At 52.8% G+C, this 23,667-nt stretch overlaps 2 protein-coding genes across 6 annotated transcripts; both read right to left on the reverse strand.

The window, feature by feature from the left end:
* Positions 1–15: 15 nt before the first annotated feature.
* On the reverse strand, positions 16–16,483 carry CAMTA2 (calmodulin binding transcription activator 2). Of its 5 annotated transcripts, XM_037066247.1 has the most exons (23): positions 16,410–16,483; positions 15,034–15,127; positions 14,763–14,866; positions 13,550–13,617; positions 13,332–13,467; positions 12,692–12,778; positions 12,281–12,434; positions 11,818–11,952; positions 10,321–11,264; positions 9,558–9,684; positions 7,849–7,983; positions 5,791–5,906; positions 4,970–5,154; positions 4,575–4,653; positions 4,161–4,383; positions 3,611–3,912; positions 2,413–2,609; positions 1,975–2,158; positions 1,684–1,755; positions 1,558–1,578; positions 1,223–1,392; positions 970–1,044; positions 16–876 (listed from the first exon to the last, which is right to left on the reverse strand). In XM_037066247.1, exons 2-23 carry the CDS (start codon positions 15,062–15,064, stop codon positions 813–815), a joined length of 3,609 nt encoding a protein of 1,202 aa, XP_036922142.1. In that variant the 5' UTR covers positions 15,065–15,127; positions 16,410–16,483; the 3' UTR covers positions 16–812. The 5 variants fall into 5 exon arrangements, with proteins under 5 accessions (XP_036922142.1, XP_036922145.1, XP_036922144.1 ...); XM_037066250.1 differs by lacking the exon at positions 12,692–12,778; XM_037066249.1 differs by lacking the exon at positions 1,558–1,578 and having other exon boundaries at positions 12,692–12,763.
* Positions 16,484–16,885: 402 nt separating this feature from the next.
* INCA1 (inhibitor of CDK, cyclin A1 interacting protein 1) lies at positions 16,886–21,743 on the reverse strand. The gene is made up of 6 exons (XM_037066285.1): positions 21,643–21,743; positions 19,377–19,490; positions 19,085–19,124; positions 18,618–18,811; positions 17,984–18,149; positions 16,886–17,289 (listed from the first exon to the last, which is right to left on the reverse strand). The coding sequence occupies exons 1-6, from the start codon at positions 21,723–21,725 to the stop codon at positions 17,143–17,145; spliced, it is 744 nt and encodes a 247-aa protein (XP_036922180.1). The 5' UTR covers positions 21,726–21,743; the 3' UTR covers positions 16,886–17,142.
* Between the last annotated feature and the right edge of the window lie 1,924 nt (positions 21,744–23,667).

Below are 23,667 nucleotides of genomic sequence, written 5' to 3' on the forward strand. Positions count from 1 at the left end.
ACAGAAGTCGGAGGCTGGCTGGTGCAGCGATGTTTAATGGCAATTTGTAGAAACCAAGCCCATGCACAAGTAGAAAGTGCTTGTGGGGCCGCAGGAGGCCCCAGCCGCTCCCGGGAGCCACAAGCGCGGCCGTGCAGTCCTTCCCGCGGCGTCTTAAATAGATTCTTCTTCATTATACTCTGTATGTTACATATTTACAAGCCCCCTCCCATTGGGGCATGGGGCGGGACTCCACAAAGCGTTCCTATATACAGCGTCCCCCCCATTGCCGTTTGGCCCCAAGGATGGTGGCCAAGAGTCAGAGTGACACAGAGAGGGAGTGGCGGGGGAGGGAGGAAGGTAGGGCCAGAAGGGGAGGAAACAGACGCAAACATGCGGAGTTGGATGGGGGCATGTTCAGCCCTGAAACACTAGGGGCAAGCGCACAGCGAAGGCAGAGGTGTGGCCAGGCTGATACATTCAGAGACTCCTCGATCAAATAAATAAGGCAAGTCAGGAAAGGGGTGAGGTGGGTGCAGGCAGGGAGGGAGCTGTAGAGAATGGGCAGGCAAGGCTCCGGAGGTCACAGCTGAAGATGCAGGTATGTGGGGGCGTGAGTTTTGTGGAGCCAGGGCCAAAAGAGAGAGGGTGTGACCTGGAGAGAAGAGGAGCTGGAGAGTGGTGGAGGGAGTTGAGCACTTTGGAGGGGGCAATGGGTAAGAGACCTAGGGAACTCCAAAGTGACAGAGAAAGCTGCCGACAGGGAGCTCCTCCTCCCCCAGGGAGCTCTCTCCCTTAAGACTGCAAGAAGTGTCTTCCAGCGTGGGGAGAGGTCAGGTGGCCAGTCCAGGTTGGGGAAGCCCTTCTAGCTCCTGGTTCTGCTTCAGTTCCCTCATCCTGCAGAGACACGGAAGAAGTCAGAGGAGACCAGCGGATTTGGGGAGGTAGAGTGATGAGTTGGCAGAGCAAAATCAGCAGAAGAATGAATACCTGTGTCGGCATCGCCGCAGGAATCTCATGATTTTCCGGGCTGCCTGGTCCTGCTTCTTGGTGAGAAAGGAGCCTCTGGTAAAAAGAGAGAAAACATGAGCCCTCACACTCAGGCATCCCCTCTCCTCAGCCCCTTAGGGACCCTAGCAACGAAGGGCAGGAGGTAGGATGATGAGCTGGGTGTTGGGGTTTCATAGGCAGTGGTCATGGATGTGGTGGGGAGGCACAGAGGGCTGGAGGGCTGGACCCGTACTTGTTTCGGGCAGGCAGGCTGCCCGTGGGCCGGCGGCGGTAGGAGCGGTAGTGCTGCTGGATGAGCACAGCTGCTCGGCGACTCTGCTGAAACCGCTTCTGCTCATAGTAGCTTCGGAATTTGCTTTGGATCAGGATGGCCGCCTGGGTCATCTTCTTGTAGAGTGCAAACTGTAGGGGTAGGGAGGAGAGACAGGCTGAAATGGAGGCACACAAACCCAAACCCATGAGGGTCACCCCAAGTTCAGCTGATGCAGGTCTCTCTCTAATCCACATGCTCATGGAAAGGCTTGAATCATCACAGACAACCTCACAGCCAGATCTCATGCCTAATACCTTAAGTGCAATCCAGGTCAGCTTGTGGAGAGAGAAGGGGAGTCAGGGTTCCAGCAGCATTCTGGATGCTCTGGGCTGGAATGGGTGGTTGTGGGTGTGGGTTGGTGGGAGAGAGAAGGATCTTACCTGTTTGTACTTCCGATAACAGCGCTGGATCACAGCTGCTGCTACTTCCTGCTGCTCCTTCAGCCACCGGCCCTAAGGGGGAAGAAGGAAGTCTTAGCACCTAAGCACCCACCTAACAGACACACGATCTGTTCTTCCAACTTACCTTAGGTCCCCTGGCCCTTCACCTCATCCGAGGCCTCTCTGGATGACTGCTCTCCCTCCCAAAGTCCTGGGAACCCACCACTCAAGAATTGTGTAATTACTCATGAATTGTGTAATTCATGCCCTGAGAGAGCCCAGCCTCCTGACCTTGTACTTTCGGAAGGCAGTCTGGATGACTCGGGCTGCCTCATACAATTCCCGCTGCTCATGATCCGATAATGTCAGCAAGGCAAAATCACTCTCCATCTTGCCACTGGCAGATGCCGAGAGAAACTCTGCCCAAGAAGGTGCTGGAGGGACAGCCAGGCGACTCCGCTCCAAAGGCAGTTCACTGTAGGGTAGGGAGAAGGCAACTCATAGGGCATGTGAAGTCCCTCTACTCCTGCCTAGGGGTTGCAGTAAAGGGAGATCCCCAGCAACGGAGCCTGCAGAGTGTGATTTCAGAGCTCATCAGCCAGTTCCAATATCCTCCTTTAAAGGCCCCTGGTGTCTACCAGAACGGAGCTTTGGCTATGGGGAAGCTGTCTTCCCCCTTCCCATTGTCCCTTGAAGAAGAATCTGGAGGCTTTGTCCTAAGCTGGTCACCTGGGAGGGGCAGAGCTGGGGAAATGGTCCACATTCTCCAGGTAGCTGGCCAGCCAGGACATGGTCTCGCTGAGCCCCAGGGCCCCTGTCCGTTCCCGAATTGGAGCTCCAGCCTCAGACAGCCCCACAAAGCCCTCTCGTTTAATCCGCTCTGGTGTGGCTTCGATGATCTGCTTGGCCAGTGAGATCATGTCCACCTGGATGGAGAAGTTGGGTGAGCCTTGAGGGGTCCCAACTGCCAGATGTTCCTGCCCTGACATCAAGCTGTAGCCTCAGTCCACTTCCTATCTTGTTTTTCCTCTCACCACCAGATGAGGCCTCAGGGACCACTGTCCTTTGTAACCCTGTCTTTATTGGCCACTATTCCGAGTTCATTCATTTATACTTATTGGGCTTCCACCACCTGTGTTGAGACATCATGGAGAACACAGGATAGGAAGGACATACTCCAAATGGAGGTCCAAGAGTTGAGCAAATGAAGGATTTAGCTTTCCAGGCTGACTGCCCACTGTCCCGCCCAGTCCTGGCCCTGCATGCCGACCAGCACATCCTGCCCACAGGCTTGGCCTTCAGCTTACCCACCACGTGACACCATATGGCTTCAGCCCTGAGGCCTGCAGCACTTCCTGCTGGCCACATGTAGCAGCCCACCTTGTGGAGGTCCCTTACATTTTTTGTACTTATAATGCTACCCAATTAATCTATTAACCTCTGTAAAGCAGATATGTCCTCAGGCTCTTGCTGCTACACTTTTACTCTCTCATTTACTTATTCAACCAGACTTTTTTTTAGCTTTTACCACGTGTAAGTCTCCTCCCCACCAAAGGTCATTGCCAGATACCTCCATCTAGCTAACTTCTCTTTTGCACAATCCTCCCAACTTCTCTCCATCACTCTGGTTCCCTAAGAAGCTTGTCTCTTCATGGATTAACAGGTAACCCTTACAGTCCAGCTCTAATTGAAGATACTCCCCAGAATTCTTAACCTCTGATGCCTCATGATTTCTGAGTCAAGCTCTGATAGGAGTTAAGCAAAGAATTATCTTGTTTGTCCAAAAATGAGGGTAAATGACCCCTTCTTCCCAAACTAAAGTGAGACTCAGTCTGTTTCATGGACTAGTTGGCCTCACCCCACCCCTGCCCCCCACTCTTTCTAGTCCTCATAATTCCATCAATAATTCCATCAGTGTAAGTGGTACCGGGATTGCACCCACAGCCGGTGGGCTGTAAACTTCCTCTGGAGCAGCCCCAGCATCTGGAGCTGGTGGGAGAGGAGGTGGTGAGGGCGGGGGCCCTTTGGGGTCAGTGGCTTCATAGTCCATGAGGAGTAGGGGAGCCTCTGGGGCACCAGAGGAGAGTTGGCCTGGGACCATCTCCATAATAATCTCAGAGGCGGGCAGAGGATCTGGGGGAGGACTCCCATCTGGGGCACTCGAATACGCTGAAGTGACAGAGAAAGTGCCATCCGACAGCTCCGAGGGTGAGGAGACACTGCTCAGACCTGTAAGGGAAGAGCATGAGGGCAGCAGGAGCCATCTGCCATCCCTTGGGTCACCGACCTGCCCCATCTCTGCTCTCAGTCACTCTGTCCTTGCTAGTATTATCTTCCCATCCCAGCCTCCTCTTCGGTTTCCCTCCTCTTCCTCCTCCTCTCACACTTCAGTCTCCTGTCTCCCACTCTTCAGTTTCCCCCCTGGCTTATCCTTCCACTCAAATTCCCCTCTTAAAAAGATTAGGGGCAACCCTCACCAGTGTCTGGACTGGAGGAGGGGGGTGACTGGGCAAGTGGGGGCTCAGCTGAAGCTTCCTGTCTCTGCAGCTCCTCCAGGCAGCGGGCAAGGCGCACATGACCTCGGGAATGAGCCACAGACAGGGGGAGACGGCCCAGAGAGTCGGGAATGCTCAGTGCCTGTCGGTTCCAACGGAAAAGGAGCACAGCAGCTTCCAGGTGTCCTAGGGCACAAGCCCACATCTAAGGAGGGGCAGGGAAAGGACAGGAGGAAAAGGGGGACAGAGGAGGAAGTGAGGCCTGAGGCCCCTTCTCTGGGTGGCTACATCTTCAGTCCCTTGCCTTCCCCACTCTTCCTGCAGGAGATGTTCCCTTTGAAGCACCCTTCCCATTTCCCATTGGCCCACATTCACTCAGGAATCCAGCATCCTCACCAGGGGGGTGCAAGAGAAATGATCCACGTTGAGCGGGTCAACCTCTTGCTCTAAGTCCAAGCTTCCGGTCTCCACACTTCTGGAGGGTTTGGGAAAAGAACATTAAAGCTGAGTCAGGGAAAAAGTGGGAACATCGGAACTGAAGGGATAGGGAAACAAACTGTCTAGAAGCACTACAGTCAGTGAGATGAGGCAGTCAGAGGTGAATAAGTATAAGGAGGCCAAGAGTCAGTGTTGTAACTCGGGATACTATAATTCCCCCCACTACAAATCTTCCAGCCCCTCTTCCTTCCCAATGACCCCAACTCTCTCTTGGAAGGGCTCTAGTTCCCCTCAGTCCCCTGGTACTTCTATCCCAGTGGCTGCCCAGCACCCCCCCTGCTGCCCCTGCTCACCGCCACTGGCTCAGGGTCTCGATGAGGCGGGCGTAGCCCTGGGCAGCAGCCAGGTGCAGGAGGCTCATGCCCCGGAAGGGGCTTCCGTGGGCCAGACGTTCAGGACCCCTCCAGGTGGAGCGTGGGATCATGCTCTCTACCAAGACCACCACCCGTGCCTCGAACCCCGGCCCCTGGCCTTCATCCTGCAGTACACACACCCTGATGCAGAGAACTGAACATCTGGTCTTCCAGCTTCGGATGGCCTTGGCCATCCCATCATACCTGTCCTCTCAGCTTCTAATTCTGTCCCCTCCCACACCTCTCGCTCCAGGTTCCCCCCACCCAGATCTCTCATTGATTCTCCCAGTTCAAGTTCCTGGGTGACTCTCACTCTCACGGCCAACTTTCTCCAGACCCCTGGTAGCCAGACCTCACACACCCTTGCCCGTGTTGTGCCTTCATGTGGCTCAGATCATTTCCATATATCCCCAGATGGCTTCTCCCCTTCAGAACCCAGAGTTGTCTCCCAGTCTTCTTCCTTCAGAGACTCAGAACCCACAGAGCACTGAGCCCTAACCCTCCTGGCCCCCTCCCCCACTCTCTCCTTCACCTCCACCCTTCTTCAAACCAGAAATAGTCTGAAGCCTGTCATGCCAAGAGGGTGCCCAGAATAGCCACTCTTGCCACAGGGCGGGGGTGGGAGCAGGGTGACATCAGGGATTAGGGAGGAGGGCTGGCTGAGGAGGTTGGCGACAGGAGAGTGAGAAGTCACACACTAGAGCCACTTTCTTTAGTCAGACCCTTCCCCTGTTCACTGCAGACCTCCCTCATGGAAGTACCTGAATTGGCGGCACATTAGGACCCTGGCAGGGTGCCTGCCCAGCGGCTGCGATCTCCGCCATCCGCTTCTCCATCTGCTCCAGTCGCTCCAGTATGGACATCCGGAACTGGTTGTCTGAGGGGGAATGGGGATGGGAGCCTCAGGCAGCAGGGTCTGGCTGATGCCCGGAACACCAGAACTGGATCTATCCTGGGGCCTCAGAGGTGAAGTCACAGAATCATATTCTTTCCTCTTCCCCCAAACAACAGCCCCTTTACCCACTCACCTTTGAAATACAGTCCACCGGGACTCAGTCCTTAAGCTAGAGCTCTTAACACTACTCACTGACCTAGGGCCAGAATCCAGAACCACAACAGTGTCCTCAGGACACAGGGACACTAGGATACCCCACATAGCGTCCAGCCCCAGACCGCCCCAGATCATACACACACACACATTCCCCCAGCCTCCTCCTAAGTGAACTGTTCTGTCAGTTCTAATTGCCCCAGACACTACCTTTGTCCCCCATGATGGGACTGAAGGACTCCAGGGTCCCTGCTCTCTGTTAACCGCTGCCCAAAAGAGCTCAGGGACTGTGGTTTGAAAAGCACCGCCCCCTCCTCCTGGCCCCCCACAGCTGTCCACAAAGAGGATGGTGGAGAGGGAACGTGACAGAGATGGATAGCCATGTCCATTCCTCCTCCTCTCCCCACCCCATGCACAAATACACATGCACACACACACATCCCAAGCTATATCTGTCCCCTCTTGAGATCACACAAGGACAAGGAGGCGAGGTGGGAGGGGATCAGAGCACGGAAAAACAAGCACAGAGAAACAGGGTGGAGGTCAGGGATGTTCTGAGATGACAGGCAGAAGGGGACGAAAGTACAGAAGTGATGGTGGGGAGGAAGGTGGGGAATGATGGGCAGAAACTCAGATATAACAGAGAAGAGAAAGAGCTGAGAGGATAAACAAGGTGAAGAGAGACAGGACAAAGGGAAGCTGGGGACTGTACCAAACAAGCAATAAGGAAGAGAAGAGGGGCAAGGTAAGACCCTGGTCCAAGGAGGAATGGAAAGAAGAGTGAGGGAGGCAACCCACAGGAGAGACGATATGACACAGATTAGGCAGGGACAAGTAAGGTGAAAAGCAGTCACAGCAGGACAGGCAAGAACAGGCCTGGGAAACCTGGCAGGACTGCAAGGTCAGCTGCGGGGCAACCCATCTGCTTTGTGAAGGGACTGGAGGCTCTGAGGGTGAGGCAGGCCAAGGGCCAGCCAAGCCACGAGCCATGGAAAGAAGCAGGGATGGAGAGAGACACACTCAACAGGGTGGCAGCAGAACTAAGAAACCAAGGCAACAACAGAGACACCCAGAGGAGAAGACGGAGGAGCGCAAACCTTGAGAAAGAAGCAGGAGCAGAGAAGCAATTCCCAAAGCCACAGGAGGGATAACCAATAGAAGGAAAAGACCCAGTTCTAGACTTAAATAAACACACACACACACACTCACGTGTGTGCATGCATCTCTGTGTCTGAATAAGGCTGTATGTTTGTATGAGAAAGTACAGCATGATATTAAAGTGGTAGATATTTACTGAGTAGTCCTGTAGGCAGTTTTCATTTTCTACTTTGTAGTTTGTGTTTTTCTGTAATTTGTAAATTTCCTATGACAAGTCCCTATCTTTACAGAGGGGGGAACAATAAGAAAGTTGAAATACATGTGTATATATATGTATATGTATGTATAATACATACATACTCATGCACTTTCCATATGTATTGCTCTAGACTCTGTCCCTACTCTGCCTCTTAGCCTTGCTTGCCTAAATCCCATCCTTTGTGATGAAGAGGACAGGGAAGAGCTGGGACAAAAATGGTTCCAAGATTTACAGGGAAGAGAAGGTAGGAGAAGTTTGCTGCTGCGTTTAGAAATGACCAGTGAAGCAGGAGTTGAGGAAAGACTGGTAAAGGTGGGCCAGGTGGTGGCCGCCTGAGTGCTAAGGGGTCCAGGAGCCTGTCACGCTCAAAGGTTGTGGGGGCTGACTCTCGGGGTCAGAGGGCTAGGTACTTACCATCCAGTGACAACCAGTCAAGCTGAGTACTAGGCAGTGACAGGAATCGGCGGGCTCGATACTCAAAGAGCACAGAAGCAGAAAGGGGGCCCTCCCGCCCGGCCACCTGCAAAGACACCAGCCCTACCTCATGGGCTGGGGGGGGGGGGTGGTTCAGGATCAGTGAGAAGAGCCCTCTTTCCCCAGCTCCTTCTCTGGCCCTGCGTTAGAGCCAGAGAGGGTCATTTCATATTGAGCTCCCTGACTTCCCTGTTGTGGACCAAAAGGGCCCTGGCTCCAATGGCCTTGGCACTAGCTGGGAAGGAGTTCCAGTTATTCGAGAACTTAACATCTGCTATGGGCCAGAGACCCCTTGGACTTTAGACCTGGTAGTTAAGGATGTTTGTTATTCAGCACCAAGGCCTAAAAGCTGAGGGTCGAGAGACACCTATACTTATAAACAACTTGTCAGGAGATAAACCCTGTGGTGTCCCAGTAACAGAGGTCATGACCCTGTTACTAAGATGGGGGAAAGGAGAGCTAGCTGCTCACCAATGGTGCCTAGTGAGAGCTATGTCTGAAGGTCTCAATATCTATAGCCTTGAGAATGAAGCCACCAGGCCCTGGACCCGAGACTAGAGGCTGAGACTCTTCTTCCCAAATGCCAGCTTCTCGTCTCATCCCCTTCTGTCCATGTACCACTAAACAGTGCTGCTGAGATGGAGGAGAGCATACTCACTGATGACAAAGCTATCAACCTGTCACCCTGGTGATCCTTAGGGGTCCTACAGTGCAGCTGACTATTTAGTGCAGGGTAAGGGACAAGGCTGGTGGTGAAAGGGCAGAGACAAGCCTTGGCAATGACATCTAGACCAGTGCTGTCCAACAAGGCTTTCCTCAGCGATAGGTGGAAATGTTTGCCTGCTCTCTTCAGTAGGGCAGCACTAGCCACAGTCACTACTGAGCACTCAAAATGTGGTTGGTGTGACTGAGGACCTGAATTTTAATTTTAATTTTAACAGGCACATGTGGCTAACAGCTACCATATTAGATAGCACAGGTCTAGAACCAATGTCCTTCAGTCCCAAGACTGGCTGGAGGGGACCAACATCTCTCCCTTTTCATTCTTCCAAAAGCCAAGGACTCTGACTTGAAGCCAGAGGCCTGAATGGGCATTAGAGACCACTTGGGTTGAATGGAGTGGAGGCCCAGGAGTGGAGGCCCAGGAGTGGAGGCCCAGGACCTAAGAAAGGAGCAGACACATCTAAGGTCACTAGTCAGGTAAGGTATAGATTTCTTGGACCAGAGCCTGGACTTTCTTTCTTTTTTAAAAAAATACGTTATTTCTTTTTTTTATTTTTTTATTTTTAGAGAGACGGGAAGGGAAGGAGAAAGAGAGGGAGAGAAATATCAATGTGTGGTTGCCTCTCACATGGCCTCCACTGGGGACCTGGCCCGCAACCCAGGCATTTGCCCTGACTGGGAATCAAACCAATGACCCTTTGCTTCACAGGCTCATGCTCAATCCACTGAGCTACACCAGCCAGGGCAGAGCCTGGACTTTCTGACACTAAGCCCAGGCTCATCTGCCTGCTGGGGGACTGTGGGACTCAGCCTCAAGATTGGATGAGGTCTTTGTGCTCTCAGGAACAACTCAACGACTTTGTTCCCAGTGCTTCTTCCTAAATGCCCACGTTAGTCCCTTCTGCCACCATTCCCAATCCCCATACCAGGACAGTAGCAGCGTAAGACACCAGGCTGGACAAGTGATGCTGGCACTGCGATGTGATCAAAGACACAGGAGTAATGCTCAGAGGCCTCCGTCCAAGGACCTGTGATGAGCACCTTGACCCCACCCTGCAGGCAGAAGTCAGAGGGCCATGTGACCAGAGTTCTGTTTGGTATTCATTCACTCACTCATTCATTCAGACCCTGAGAGAGTAGCAACTATATGGCAGGCCATGTGCTGGAGTGTGGTGGTACAGGGATTGGACAGGACCCTCTCGTATAGTTAGCTACTCCGTTCCTCCTCCCCAACATCCCTGCCCTGCACCTAAATCTGCTAGCCTCACCCAAGGCTGCGAACTCATCTGCAGATAGCTATCATCAGGAGGCAGTCCTTTTCTTAGGGCCCCACTGTAGTTTCTCCTTTCCCTCTCTAGGGCAGCATAAAGCAGAACTTCTCTAATGATGAAGACAGTCTTTTAGCTTCCCCAAGTGCAATCATATCCCAGCTGTGTTTTTTCTTCTCCACAGAGTTGCCCCATTCCCTCCCCATGAAAGTCACCAAGGGAATGGACTCCCCTGGGCACTTGGGGGACTCATACAACCATGTGGAAGGGGAAGGAAGGGGGAAGGGTGAGTTGGAAGGACTATGGAAACAGGAAAGGAGGTACACTCTGGAAAAATAGAGGTTGGGAGGAGAACTAAGCGGCCATGGTGATTAGGCCACAGACCATGGGGGAAGAGGAACAGAGGCACGAGGAGACTCACCTCTGGGTAGGACCACTCTGGGGAGAAGTCTGTGATGGTGCTAAGAGCAGGAGAGAGCTGGGGGGTTGGGGCAGGGATGCTCGAAGCTTCGTCACTGATGAGTTCTCCCATAAGGTCTGGGAATGATGGAAGACTGAAGGGCTCCAGCTCACTGGTCCCACCAGCTCCTCCAAACAAGGCCTCCCCTCTTCCTACCCTGCCTGATGGCTCCAAGGGGGCAGGTGAAGGTGGGGGTGAAGGAGGGGGTGAAGGTACGGGTGGAGCAGGCCCCTGGGCCTTGAGCTCCTCCCCACCATCATCATCTTGAATGAAGAAGCAGTTCCCTCTTTTCCCCCTGGCTATTGACTGTGGAGGGGAACCCCGAGCAGCCGCCTGGGGCTCCAGGGCAGCAGCAGGCTCTAGGGCAGGACAGGGGGTATGGGCGGCCTCTGCCTCTGGGAAGTCTGGGCTTACCCCCTGCCCGCCTCCATATGTCTGGCCCCTTTGGGGGCTGTTGAGAAAACGATCAGGGTCAAAGGCAGGGCTGGGAGGTGCTGGTGGAACAGAGGGCTCAGAGCCTACAACCACAGCCAAGCTCATGGAAGGGTGAGGGTCAGCCTGAGGAGCCAAGTGCCTGGTGGGTGTCAAGCCCCCAGTACGCTGCTCCAGGCCTGTCAGAAGGAGGATTGCAGTGCCTCCTCTCGATGAACCCCCTCGAGAGGTGGGAGGGCTAGGTCTGATCTCTAGGGGTTCTGCAAAGCCTGATGAAGAGGAGGAAGAGGAGGAGGAAGAAGATGGGGAGGTATGTGCTTTGGGGAGCTCTGGGGGAAGTGGGGCTATCAGTGGAGGGGGCTCAGGGGGATGGGGATGAGGGATAGAGGTCAGGGTTAAAGCTCGGGGCTCCACTTTAGGAGAGATGATTCGGTGCTTTGTGCTGCTACATTTGTGGGTAAGGCTTCCGGAACCTGGAATGGAAAGAGGTGGAGAGGAGAGAAGAGATGTGACACATCTTTGCCCAGCCTTCCCTTACTGGAAGCCTTATATTTCCTGGGACACTGCTATATAGTGAATACAAGGTGTAATCCTGATTATAACCACTGGGGGTCGGCAAAAATACTTATCCTCCTCCAAATTAAACAGGACTGGGGGAGAATAGCAGGGGAGGACTGAGGGCTTGGAGAAAGAGCTGAGAAAAAAAGGCAAAGGTATATTTTTTAAAAAGACAACAGGAAAGAACCAAGGGGGTAGCAATGCTCAGGCTGGGTCTAAGTGGTAGTGCTGGTGTGGAATGAGGTGCTAAGGGTAGGAGGAAGATAGAGAGCCTGGGCTGCCAAGACTCAAGTAAAAGGAGCTGGGGCGGGTGTGCACCCAGATGGGAAGGCTTCTGTTCAGCTGGCCCAGCTTTCTGGGACATGCAAATCAGCATGCAAATCCCAGCAAGACAGATATCCCCCTGGCTTGAGTAAATGCAGTGTGACTAGACAGGAAAAGAGCACCAAGATTAGGGGGGTCACTAACCAAGGCCCCCACTGCAAAGACAGGCATGGGTTCGGGGTGCAGGCTTGGTCGGGTGAGTGTCCAGGATCTGCTGCACCAGCTGCTCTACAGAGAACTCCTCTGTGCCGTTCCCACAGCTCCACTTGATGCCGTGAACTAGAGGAGAGTTGGGGGAAGTGCTATGGGAGCCCCACAAACGTCCCCAGAGTGCCCTGATGGCTTCTCCAAGCACCTGAGATGTTCCGAGACTTCTCTGGCCAGGGGCGAAGAGGCCAGCAGCTTCAAAACTGCTCGCATTTGTAGTTCACAGCTGTCCCTTCTCCACATTCCAACACCTAAGAACTCACCAGGAAGCCTAGCACCCCCTCAGGAAAGCACCCTCTTGGCTTGGAGGGAAACAGTCACCCCACAGGCTCCTGGTGCCTTTGGGTGGCCCCCATGTCCACTCTCCCCTTGGAGCACTGTCCTAGCCCTGCTGCCTTACACATGGGCTTCAGCTGTCCCAACAGCTCTTCCCGGGACCACTTCAGCCACTCTCGACGGTCACTGCTGATGGAACAAAAGATGGGGCTGCAGCCCTTTCCACAATCCTCCAAGGCGGGGACGTTCAGGTAGTGCACAAGGACGATATCAGGGTTCTGAGGGCACAAGGGTACACACACAGAGCACCATGGGGTCCTGAGATCCAGGGGCTCGGCTCCCTCGTCTTCACTTTCTTCCTGGGCATCCCCTAAACCTCATCCCCATTTTCTAGTTCTCTCCATCCCCACCTCCCTAGCTCCTCAGGCTCCTTTTCCCACTCAGAACCTAGTCATCTTTCCACTGCATCGTTTCAGACCCCATCTCCCTCAAAGAGCCAGGAAGAGTGTGGCCCCCTGAGCTTTTCCATCCTTACCTGGAGCAGCCAGTAGCAGCGCCGATGGAATGTGGGGACGATGGAAGAGTGAACGTAGCAGCCATAGAGACACTGCCAGGAGACAGGCTGGGGTGGGGGGAGGGCTAGTCTGCTCCCCAACTCTTCCTCTGTTCAGTCCCTTTGCAGGAATCCCAATCTTTCCACCAGTTCCTCTTCAACCCTTACCCACCCCCCCACCTACTCCCCACACCTTTAAAGTCCCAGCACCCCAAGTCATAGATGAGGGGCTGGACCAGGGAACAGTGGGACCGAGGCCTTACAATGAGGACCACATGTGAGATATGAGCCTATCTAGAAAACGGAGGGCAGGGCAAGAGCACATCTGACATGAGGGGCATATGGGGAAAAGAAAGCTATGCTTCCCTGAGAGAAACGCAAGAGAGGTGAGGGCACTGGGCACCCATGTCCTCCAGGGGAGGCATGGCCTAAGGCTGGGAGAGTGGGGATGTGGAGGGAAATGGGATGTGGAGGGCGGACTAAGCTATCAGCCAGATGATACAGAGTGAGTGAGAAGGGAGGGTGGTGTGGGGGACAATGGCACCAAGCCCTGGTAGGAGTGGAACCCAGCTAAGGATGGAGAAAGATGGGCCAGGGCAGATGAGTTGGATGCTTTGCTTACCTCCATGCCCTGGACCTTCAGCTTCATGTGGTCCTCTCGGGTGGTCTTTCCATCCTTCCGCTTCTTCCAGAGGTAACCATCCTTCCGGTATTTCACCTTCTTGCGGTTGTAGAGGATAATGGAACCATTCTGAGGCCTGAAGAGGAAAGCGCTGGCCTTGAGTTCTGTGAACAGGACCCAGGAGCCCTGCCACCCTCCACCTTCCCAAACTTTGTCACCTTGTCTTTGGAGCACAGGACAGCCACTCATCATGCTTCTCAAAGGTGATCAAGTAGGATGCGATCTCCTGGAGGGAAAGAGGTACGCGGGTGGGTGTCCCTCATACCCTCTCGGCCTGGCCTCGCGGTCACCCCGTCTCAGTCTGCTGAGTCCTGGCAGCTAGTGGGGGACGCTGCCAGGTACCTGGACCCAGCAAGGCCCACTGCCCTCCTAAGAACCCCAGCTGACAAAAGTCTAACCTCTCCCCTCCCTCCCTTCCAACCAGGGCTTTTATCTTGGGGTCTCGTCCAAACTCTTCATTGTTCTTTGTTCGTACTCTATATTATTTTACTCTCTTCGAATTCCATTTTTGTGCCACTTCCTGACTCAGAAAGCTTCAATGGTTTGACACTGCTGGGAATTCCAAATTCCTCAGCCTGACTCTGAGGTCCTCCCTGTACAGGGATCAAACCATCATTCACACTATTTATACATATTGCACCTACCAGTCCTGCCAGACCACCGGTCCATTAATTTTTCCTTGAACTTGTTCTGAGCAGTCACCTCCTCAATGTGCCCTACAAGCCCCAAGTGCCACGTACACACCTCTTTGGGTCTGGAAATCCTAGCTGTCCTACATACCGAATCCCTTCCCAGATCTCCAGGAGCCCTGCTGCCTCCGCAGCCCTTCCTGCATTTACAACAATACCACACACATACCCTTTCACTGACAGCTGTCTTCTAATCAAATAATCAAATCAGTAATGATCATCCACCAAGTACATACAAAGCACTCGGTGTGGGGAGTATGAAGGTGTGTAACACAGGGCTGTGCCCTCCAGAAGGAGCCCGAGTCAGTGGTGGTTAAAAACAGGAGCTCTGGAGTGAGTTAGATAAATCCATCTATACCACAGGGATAAAAATGCTTGCTCTATAGCACTGTTAGAGAACTAAATGAGATAATATAGGTCAAGTGCTTAGCACAGTGCCCAGTTTGTAAGAAATACTGTAAAGGTGCTAACCATGATTTTTACTCAGGCGGATAGATCAAGAAGTGAGCTCCTGCAAGATGCAGGTCTTTTTACCTCTCCCATGATCCCCACAGAACCCATGACAGTACTCTGCACTTGGGAGTCTGGACAGACACATGAAGACCAGCCCCCAGCTCGTCCTCCTCTAGCTCACCAGAGCTGGGCCTTGCTGGGCCCTAATCCCCCAGCTCCCTAGTAAAACCTCATTTGTATTCCACCGTAGCCGCTCTGGAGGCAGCAGCGGACAGCGAGGAAGACACTCCAACAGCTTCTTGGGGAGAAAGATCTTCAGGTGGTGGCTGTTCTCTAGAGGGAATTAAAAGGAAGGGCTTAGCATGCTAGCCCAGGGGCAAAAGGCTGAACCAGAGCACTGGGAGGAAGTTTAAAGGACAAGAATCCAAGAATTACAGTCACCATGGGGCAGGGAGAAAAAAAGGTTGTGCCCAAAATGGGAACCTGGATTGTGAACTCACCAGCAACCTCGGTGGTATCCTTGGTACTCATGGTGAGGGTTCCAGGGGCAAAGTCACCCCGGGCCTGAGGGGCCAGGGGGAGGGGGAGTCTGTGCTGGGAAAAGAGAGAACAGGTCATGGCAGAAGCCCCCATACTTAGCCAGGATGAGGAGGATGAGGAGGATGAGGTGGGAGAGGGAGTACAGAACTGGGTAGTGATATCTGGAAAAGATGAGGAAGAGGAATGGGATCAGCTCTGATGTGAGAGTAGAGCCAAGGAACGGGGGAGAGGGAGAACCCAGACATGGTGCCACGAACCAACGTGAGTGGGGAGACACTACAGAACAGTGTAATTAAGAAGAGCGGGGTGGGGGAGGGGGGAAGCTGGCAGGGCTGGTGTCCTACAGCTTGGGCCCTTGAGGAGGCTGGGGCTTCAGTGGGGTCAGGTCCTGGGGACTGGAACTCAGGGCATCCGGTCCTTGGAGACTAGTTTGGCAAAGGAGAGGCTGGATGCTGGGCGCCGGGAGTTGGGCAGGAGATCTGAGTCCGGAGCGGAGAGCTAGGCCTTAGAAGACACACCCTGAGTCCCTTCTCTATTTGATTTTTTCCAGGAGGAAAGACAGATATGATAACCTATCCTAACCGCCCCCCGCCCCCCTCTGGTCAAGGCCTAGTACAATCGGGGCTAGGCACCCAGGACCCAGCTTCCCACCCTCAGGACAACGCAGAGGCTGACAGCCCTCTCCACCCCATACCCACTTTTCTCCTCACCCTTCCCAGATGCCTCCTTCTCCCCTGGCCTCTAGGCCTGCCCTACACCATCTACCACTTTGGCTCCAGCCCGAGCCCCCACCCTCCTGGGGAACAGATGGGAGCTGGAGGAGGCTCTCAGCGCGGGCTCCGCCAGGTGTCCGAGGATGACGTGGGGTGGGGGAGGCCCCTGCGAGCTCAGCTGCGTGGGTTGGGGTATGGACTCCGCCACCCGGCGCAGGTGCGCAGTCCGGGCTAGGCCGCCTGCAAGGGTGCGGAACCGGCTGGGGGCGCTCCCCCAAGGTAGGGTGGGAGTCCTGGGAGAAGCTTGGAGGTGGGAGGGTCTTGCCTCCCTCCCCGCAGAGATGGATGCTCTTTGGAGACACTGCGGAGCAGAGTGCGGGGGCGGGCGAGGGGCGAGGGGCAGCGGGGTACAGGGGTCTCCCAGGCAGTGCCATTACGGCAGGTCCGCGGTGGGGCCCTACGCGGAGCGGCGCCCCCTGGCGCGGGGGAGGAGGACGGAAGCGGGCCGTGCGGGCGAACCCGATGAGGAGCAGTGGTCTCCCACGCTGAGCACCACGCCTGGGCCGGTGGAGTTGCGCCCCCTGGCGCGGAGGCAGAGGCGGGCAAAAGGTCCTGGCTCTTACCTCCCGGGGTCCCGCAGGTGACGGCAGCAGCGGCCATTCTACCCCACACCGAACCCCCCCAGCGCCGGCTGACAGCGGCGTCCGACGTCACTGCGCACGGGGCGGGGCCTCCCAATTAAGGGGAAGGGGTCAGGAACGGAACCTGAGTGCAGCACATGGGGAGAGTAGGGGCGCTGGTGGAGGGACCGGCTGCCAGCAAATCCCTGAGGGTGCAGCAGTATGGAGGGGCAGGGTTCGGGGGTCCCAGAAGCGGAAGCGTAGCAGACTGGCGTGACCCTCCAGCCGGCAGAATGGGGCGCCGGCGGCCACCCAGTACTGGGCGAGGATCGCTGGATTGGTGGGCAGGACTCCTTGAATTTTGGGGACCCAGCCCGGCTTCACTCTAGCCGAGTTCTCCCCATTAGCCTCTCCCATCACTACTTCCAGAGAGAAGGACAACTCTGGGCTTAACTTGTTTGCTTTTTAATGATAAAATAGAGATAAGAACACTGTCAGGGAGCCAGTCCTGGATGGCAACAGGCCTTGGAGAGCTCCTGTGAAAGGGGTGGGTTGAAATGGGTGGCCAAGGGGGCCTGTTAGTGCCTAGTGCAGAAGATGGAAGAGGAAGCTGGGGGAGGCTAAGGAAGGGGAGGTGCCCTGAAGCCTTCCTTAGGGGTTGAAGTCCAGCGGCGAGACGGAGGCTTGGGTCCTTGACGCAGCGCAAGCGTGTTGGATGACCATGGACGGTTTCTCCTTACTCCTCCGACTGCAACTCCATCCCCCAGGGACTGTAAAGGGGGTTCCTACTGGCTGTGACAGTGCTGTAGCGGGGTAGAGAGCTCAACTGCCTGGAGAGACAAGATCCTTCCTGGACCAGGGGATTCCAGGGGGGCCAAAGCAGCTGTAAAGATGAGAGAAATTGAAAAAAGAAAGAATAACAAAGTATGTCTCTCTCCAGATTTCCTAATGCCCACACCAAGATACCCCCCTGATTCCGCCCTCTGATTCAGGGCCTCCTGATGGAGCCTCTGATTCCCCCCTACTTTATTGTTCCCCTCAAATCCAGCAATTCAACTTGGCTCTTGGCTTCAGCTGTCTCTCCATGCAAGACCAGTGTAAGGTAAGTGGAAGCAGTCTGGCTTCCTCACCCAGGTGTCTGGGTAGCTAAGGGAAGCTGTGTTCCCATAGCCTTGGAGGGGCCTGATAACTAGTGTTCTCATAGCCTTGAGACTGGGTTCAATAAACTGTTCCCATAACATGAAGTGGGCTCACATGTGCAGAATTGTTATGATATATAATTTCTGGCATCTTGCAGGCTTTGTTCACCTCTTTTACTTAAGCAGGTAGGGACTCCCTGATGGGTGCCATGATGGGAGACATGTCACAGAGCAAGGGCCACATGTGACATGCAGGGAGACTTGCAACATGCATGGCTTACCCACCCATGAATAAATGCATGCCAGACATCCCAATGGCTGTGAATATTCTTCCACCTGCATGAATACTGTGAACTTGCAGGGTCTTGGACAGTCACAGCACAACCAGGCATTCACATCACCCTCCATCACCCCCACCAAGTTCCTCTCCAGCTATACCTGGGCCCCACCAGGAGGGAAAAAGTGGTCCTCTTCCAGTGGATAGGTTGCCCTCTTCTCTTCCATATCACGGTGTTTAGTGGTGCTGGGGAATCTACAGCCAACTTCGCCAGACAGCAGGGGCTCAGATGCAGTCCTAGAGCTGCCCCACTGGGCCTTCTTTAGTCTGTGGAGACTTCAGGCTTAGGAAAGAGGCTTCTGTAGACCAGGCTTCCTGTCCCTCCATTCTTCACCTTTCTGCCCTAAGATACTTCCTGCTGGGACCCAGGGGTATTGTCATTTGACTTCCAACTCTCCACTCCCGACTTTTTGCTCCCCTCAGGCTGAACTATGTTTAGTTCAAGGACTCAGAGGTGACCTCTAGCTCCCCACTATTCTCCAGTTTTATAGAGTGCTTTCCTGTATCCTGGATCCTTTCCTTCAGTGATCCAGTTTCTACTTCCAGCTCATGTGGCTCACCTTCATCCCTTAGCTCCTTCCTTCCCCATTATGGAAGTTCTCCAACACCCACCAAGTCCATGATTTATTTCTGACCTCCTTCCAATTCCTTCAAAACTCTCCACCCCTTCCTTAGTTCAAATCATTCTGCCTCCAACCCTTGCTTGGCTCTCAGAGCCCAGATGTCTCTCCTTACTCATTGATGATTCTCTGCCGCCTCTTTAGATCCTCTAGGTGATAAGTGACAGCCCTTACTCGGGCTGGGATGCCCCCAGGTCCCTGCTGCATTCCTGTCAAATATGGCTGCCTCCTCTTTCTTCTGCAAAGCATCTCAGGAGGTGGAAGGCTCTCAAGGGGGTACATGCCAGGCTGGGAACAACCAGTAGCTTTCTGTACCAGGGAATGGGGGGAAAAGAAGTAGATGGCACTGGGACTCTCAGGGGAGCTTGGGTTGAAACAGGGAGTCAGGGGTCTTGGGAAGCCCAGATCACAAAAACAGCTGTGATCTGGAAAACATGCTGATTGGTTCATAGAAAGGAGGACCTGTCCAGTGCTCTGGTTGGGGGACAGTACATGGAAAGGGTAATAAGGAGAGCTGGGGATAGGATGGCAGTGGGTACAATTTTAACTGAGAAGTGTTGAAGGGCAGAAAGTCTGTCATACCAACAGGGGTGGGATGTACTGTTCTTCCATCCAGGTTGGGCTGTGGAGCACAAAACGGGGGTTAAGTGCAGAGAGGGCACCCTATCCATGTTGTTTCTCTAATGACCCCTACCACCCTACCTGCCTCTATGAGGCATTAGGAGCTACCATGTCCATCAACCAGTGGGGCAGTTATCCTCAGAGTAGTGCATATTGTTCTAAAGCCTTGTGGTTGTTAAAAATTGTATAGTTGCTTAAAACTGTATCACCCTCCCACCTCCAGTTAGTCCCCATTTTTTCCATTTCTACCCACCTGGGCCTTTGACTAAGGTTGTCCCAGAAGATGTCTCTGTAACGCTGGGGCATCAGTCCGAGGCTCTGGGAAGGCAAGCTGGCCGGTGGAGGTCGGCTGACCACCCTGGAACACCTGAGGTGAGAAGAAGGTAGGCTAGGGTCTGCCTGTCTCCACAGAGCATCTACTCACCCTAGAGATCCAGAGGCCCTGTCTTTCCATGAGGCCATACAGCTGCCCAGGCTCTTTCAGGCCAAGTCCTCAATCCATTTTAGCGGAGGAAAGTGGTAAAGCCTCTAATTTGAAAGGATATTGGACCTGAGATGAGGGTGAAGATTAGCAACTGTTTGAGTCTCTGATCTCACTGAATCTCAAGTTTCTACACCCCACAACCAGAAAACATCATATTTAGCAAGCGGGGCTGTTCAAGAGGAAGGCCTCAGCTACTCAGGTGATGATACACAAAAAGTTCCTTTTGGTTAATGCAAGAATCCAGGAGAGCAGAACCTCTGTTTACTCCTGCTTTTGTTTCCCCTATCTCAGAAAGACTAATATCCTTATACACACTGAGGGATGTGCAGAGCTGTTTGAGAACAGTGCTCATCACTTCCAAAGCCCATAGACCGAATGATGACTGCTCTCCTGCTCTCTACAAGGAGAGTGTCCTAGGATTTAGGCCTCAGCCCTTTATCTTCTCCATCTCCATCTCTCCTTAGGAGATCTCAGCTAGGCCCATGCCTTTATTTTTCACTCCATAACTTTAAATACCACCAATGTGCTGATGACTCCCAAATCTGTATTCCCAGCCCTGGCTCCTCTCCTGGACTCCAACTTGCAGGTCCAACTGCCCATTCAATATCTCCTCTCTACCTTTCCCCATCTCACTGAAAGGCACCACAAATGCCCAGTTGCTAGAACCAAAAACCTGGGCCCTGGCTGGCGTAGCTCAGTGGATTGAGCGCGGGCCTGCAAACCAGAGGATCGTGGTTCGATCCCCAGTCAGGGCACATGCCTGGGTTGCAGGCCAGTTCCTTGCAGGCTAACTACCAGCAGGGGACGCACAAAAGGCAACCATACATTGATGTTTCTCTCCCTCTCTCCTTCCCCTCTAAAGATAAATAAACAAATAAAATCTTAAAAAACAAAAACAAAAAAACCTGGTATGCCTCATTTTCTCTCTCCCCCTATATCCAATCTATCAGCAAGTCCTGATAGTTTTACACCTAAAAATGTACCTGAATTTGACTATTCCTCATTTCCACTCCCACTCCTATATTCCAGCTCATCTTCCCCTGCCTGGACTATTGCAGTGGCCTCCTCCTTCTCTCCCTACTTCCATCTAAATCCCCTCCAAACTATTCTTCACAAAGCAGCATGAGTACTCTTTCTAAAATGATCATGTGAATTGCATTACAGTTTGAGATTTGTTTCTAAAAAATCCGAGTAGTAGGAGGCTGGATGGGTGTACAAATGAAAAAATTATCCATATAATGACAATTATTGAAGCTGACTGAAAAAGGTACAGTGGGTTCATGATTACTACTGTCTCTATTTCTGTACTTGTTTGAAATTTTTCGTAATAAAAAAGTTGGAAGGGAAAAAAAAGTCTGCTAATGTCATTCCCTTGCTTAAAAACTTGATTTTAAGTTGATTTCTACTGTCCTTAGACAGAATAAAATCCAAACTTTTTCAATGGCCTCACAGGTCCTCTGCCTAACTGTCTGACTTTACTCTCTGTATTTCCCTTGACCCCTTAAGTTTCAGTTTCACTTGGTTTTAGAAGATACCAAGCTCGTTTATTTTTTGTTTTTTTGTTTAAACTACTATTTCTTCTTCTCCCCCCTGGTTCTTATCAGACTGGCCCCTTCTCATTTTTCAGATCTCAGTTCAAATTCGCCTCCCTAGAAGTCTTCCACAATCACCTTATCTAAACTTATGTCTCCATGACATTCTATTTTCTCATTATAGTACACTCCTGTTTTTTTATAGTACCTATTACTAGTTGAAATTATATTTATTTCCATATTCTGTCTCCTCCTTCTATAATGTAAGCTCTTTGAGCAGGAACCTGTCTTTATAATTGCTGAGCTCTGGTGCCTAATACAGTGCCTAGAACAATGTAGTGTTCAAAAACCATTTGTTGACTAAATTAATGAGTCATCAATCCCCTGAGCCCAGGCATTGAGCTTCTTGTTCCTTATTTCCAACTGTTTTTAGGAAAGAACCCAAGCATGCAATCTTCTTTCCATCCCATCCCCATTCTTCCCACTAGATGGAGATGACTCACTTGGCAAAGGGGATAAGGTTGTCTCCATCTTTGAGTACCTGCATGACTTGACTGGGCTGGGTGGTTGGACTCAGTCTCTTCATTTGTGCTGGGAAGATAATAAAAACTGAATCATTCATTCATGTAATGGCTATAGGGATGAGACCAGTTACATATCTAGAGACTGGAAGGAGTATATATATATATATATATATATATATATATATATAGGCCCTAAAAAAGGAAAGAGCTTAAAAGGTATTTCTAGTGCTGGACATTTTTCTTCTTCTTTAATTAAAGATTTTATTTATTTATTTTTGGAGAGAGGAGAAGGGTGGGAGAAAGAGAGGGGGAGAAATATGGATCTGTTGCATACCCCCAACTGGGGACCTGGACTGCAACCTAAGGCATGTGCCCTGACAGGGGATTGAACTGGCAACCTTTCAGTTTGGAGGCCGTTGCTCAATCCACTGAGCCACCCAAGCCAGGACTGCACATTTCTATTAGCTGAAGAATATACAGGTTAAAGATGGAGAGCACAGGAAATGTGAATGTGGTAAAAGATAAAGAGGAAAATAAAGTTTCTGAATTCAAATGTATAGAGGAAATAAAATTTACAAATGGCAGTTAAGTGACTTACTTGGCAATACAAAATGATGAAATGAAAAAGGATGACCAGTGGAAAACAGATAGGACAGGTATATGTGGGTTGTGGTATAGAATTGGTGGCTGGGGGCAGTTAGAGAATTGAGGGTTGGTAAAATAAAATCAGGTTAATGAAAGTTATGTGTGGACAGAGTGGTGGATTGGTGACAGGAAAGGAAGGGACTAATGGTAATGTCTATAGGTAAAGAAGATGAGCAAAGTGAGTTGCGCAGAGCCAGAATTAGGGAAAGCCAAGTATAACCTGAGAGCCAGTTGGGGTGGGCAGAAAAAGCAGCTAAGAATGCTAGTTGGGAGAGTGCCTGTAGGAAGCATAAATAACAGAAAAGGCCAATTGGTAGCTTTTCCCAAGGGCAACTAAGGAGGGGCTGAGAAAACAGGTGAGGTTAAAAAGAGAGAGAGAGAGAGAGGAGTACTTAGAGCAGAGGTTGCGCTGAAAAGGCAGGAGGACTCTAAATGGGATGTCCTGGAGCAGAGGGGCTAAGCTGAACTCAGGGGGCAATTGGCAGCTGAGGGACATTCAGATCTCCTGGAGTTGGGTCTAAATGGGAGACAAAGGTCTAAGAGAAAAAAAAAAGAATGGAGCTTAAGGAAGCTAGACCAAGTACTCAACAGTTGAGCCCAGAAGGCAAAGGGCTTGGAGGGCAAAGAGTGTCTGACAAGGCAGATGAGGGCTCAGTCTGGGATAAGGGTTGTGGGAGTGGGGGGCGGTAGTCCTTGCCTCCAGCAAGGGCCAGGCCTGAGTGTGTGGCTTCTGCTGAGCGGGGTAAGAGGACCTTTGACTGGTAGACTGGGCGCGTAGCCAGGCCTTAGGGAGCAGCCAAGCCTGAGGACAAAGGTGGGAGTCTGAGGAGGGAAGATGGCCTGAGGGACAGTCTGGACCCTGTGGGGGCCAGGCAGGGACAGAGCGCCGGGTCCGGAGGGGTGGCCTGGGCCTGAGGCGGCGGCCAGGCCTGCCCAACTTGAGGGCCAGGCAGGGACAGAGCGCGGGTGTGGCTGTGCCGCCGCGGACTGCTCTTGGCCACAGCACCTGAGGCAGCTGCGCCTCGAATTCTAGAACGCTAGGCCGGGCCGGGGAAGTGAAGCGACGAGGTGACTGGATCGAGGGAGGAGCCGACCGCACCGCGCGCCTGAAGGCGGGGCCTGCGCTGAACCTCCTCCTGGGCGTGGCATGGCGCGTGGCTCCGCCCGGTGAGCGCGCCTCCGAAGACAGCAACGTGCGTGGGGTCTGGGCCTGGGTTCCTCTGCAGGGTCTGCCCCCACCTTTTGGGCTCCTCGGGAGCCAATAACCCTTCTGAATTCAAGTGTCCAGCTCGTCCTTCTGCCGCCCGCAACCTAGCTCCCTGTGCCCCCCTGGTGGGCCCTACAGTCTTGAAGGCACGG

Source organism: Sturnira hondurensis, unplaced genomic scaffold (genome assembly GCF_014824575.4).
Source record: "Sturnira hondurensis isolate 20B ecotype Veracruz unplaced genomic scaffold, ASM1482457v3 Scaffold0016587, whole genome shotgun sequence".
Classification (NCBI taxonomy): domain Eukaryota; kingdom Metazoa; phylum Chordata; class Mammalia; order Chiroptera; family Phyllostomidae; genus Sturnira; species Sturnira hondurensis.

Bases quoted from the DNA above. Each gene is read 5' to 3' on its own strand.
- CAMTA2 (XM_037066246.1), bottom strand. From the start codon at position 15,166: ATGGGGGCTTCTGCCATGACCTGTTCTCTCTTTTCCCAGCACAGACTC. The intron at 12,764-13,331 runs GTAAGCAAAGCA...GTCTCCTGGCAG, and splicing joins TGAAGGTCCAGGGCATGGAG to TGTCTCTATGGCTGCTACGT. The intron at 7,984-9,557 runs GTATGGGGATTG...CCCCCCCCCCAG, and splicing joins CTTACGCTGCTACTGTCCTG to CCCATGAGGTAGGGCTGGTG.
- INCA1 (XM_037066285.1), bottom strand. From the start codon at position 21,725: ATGAAGAGACTGAGTCCAACCACCCAGCCCAGTCAAGTCATGCAGGTA. The intron at 19,125-19,376 runs GTGGGTAGAAAT...TGTGCTCCACAG, and splicing joins AACCTTAGTCAAAGGCCCAG to CCCAACCTGGATGGAAGAAC. The intron at 18,150-18,617 runs GTAAGGAGAGAC...AAGTCTCCACAG, and splicing joins CGGCAGAGAATCATCAATGA to ACTAAAGAAGGCCCAGTGGG.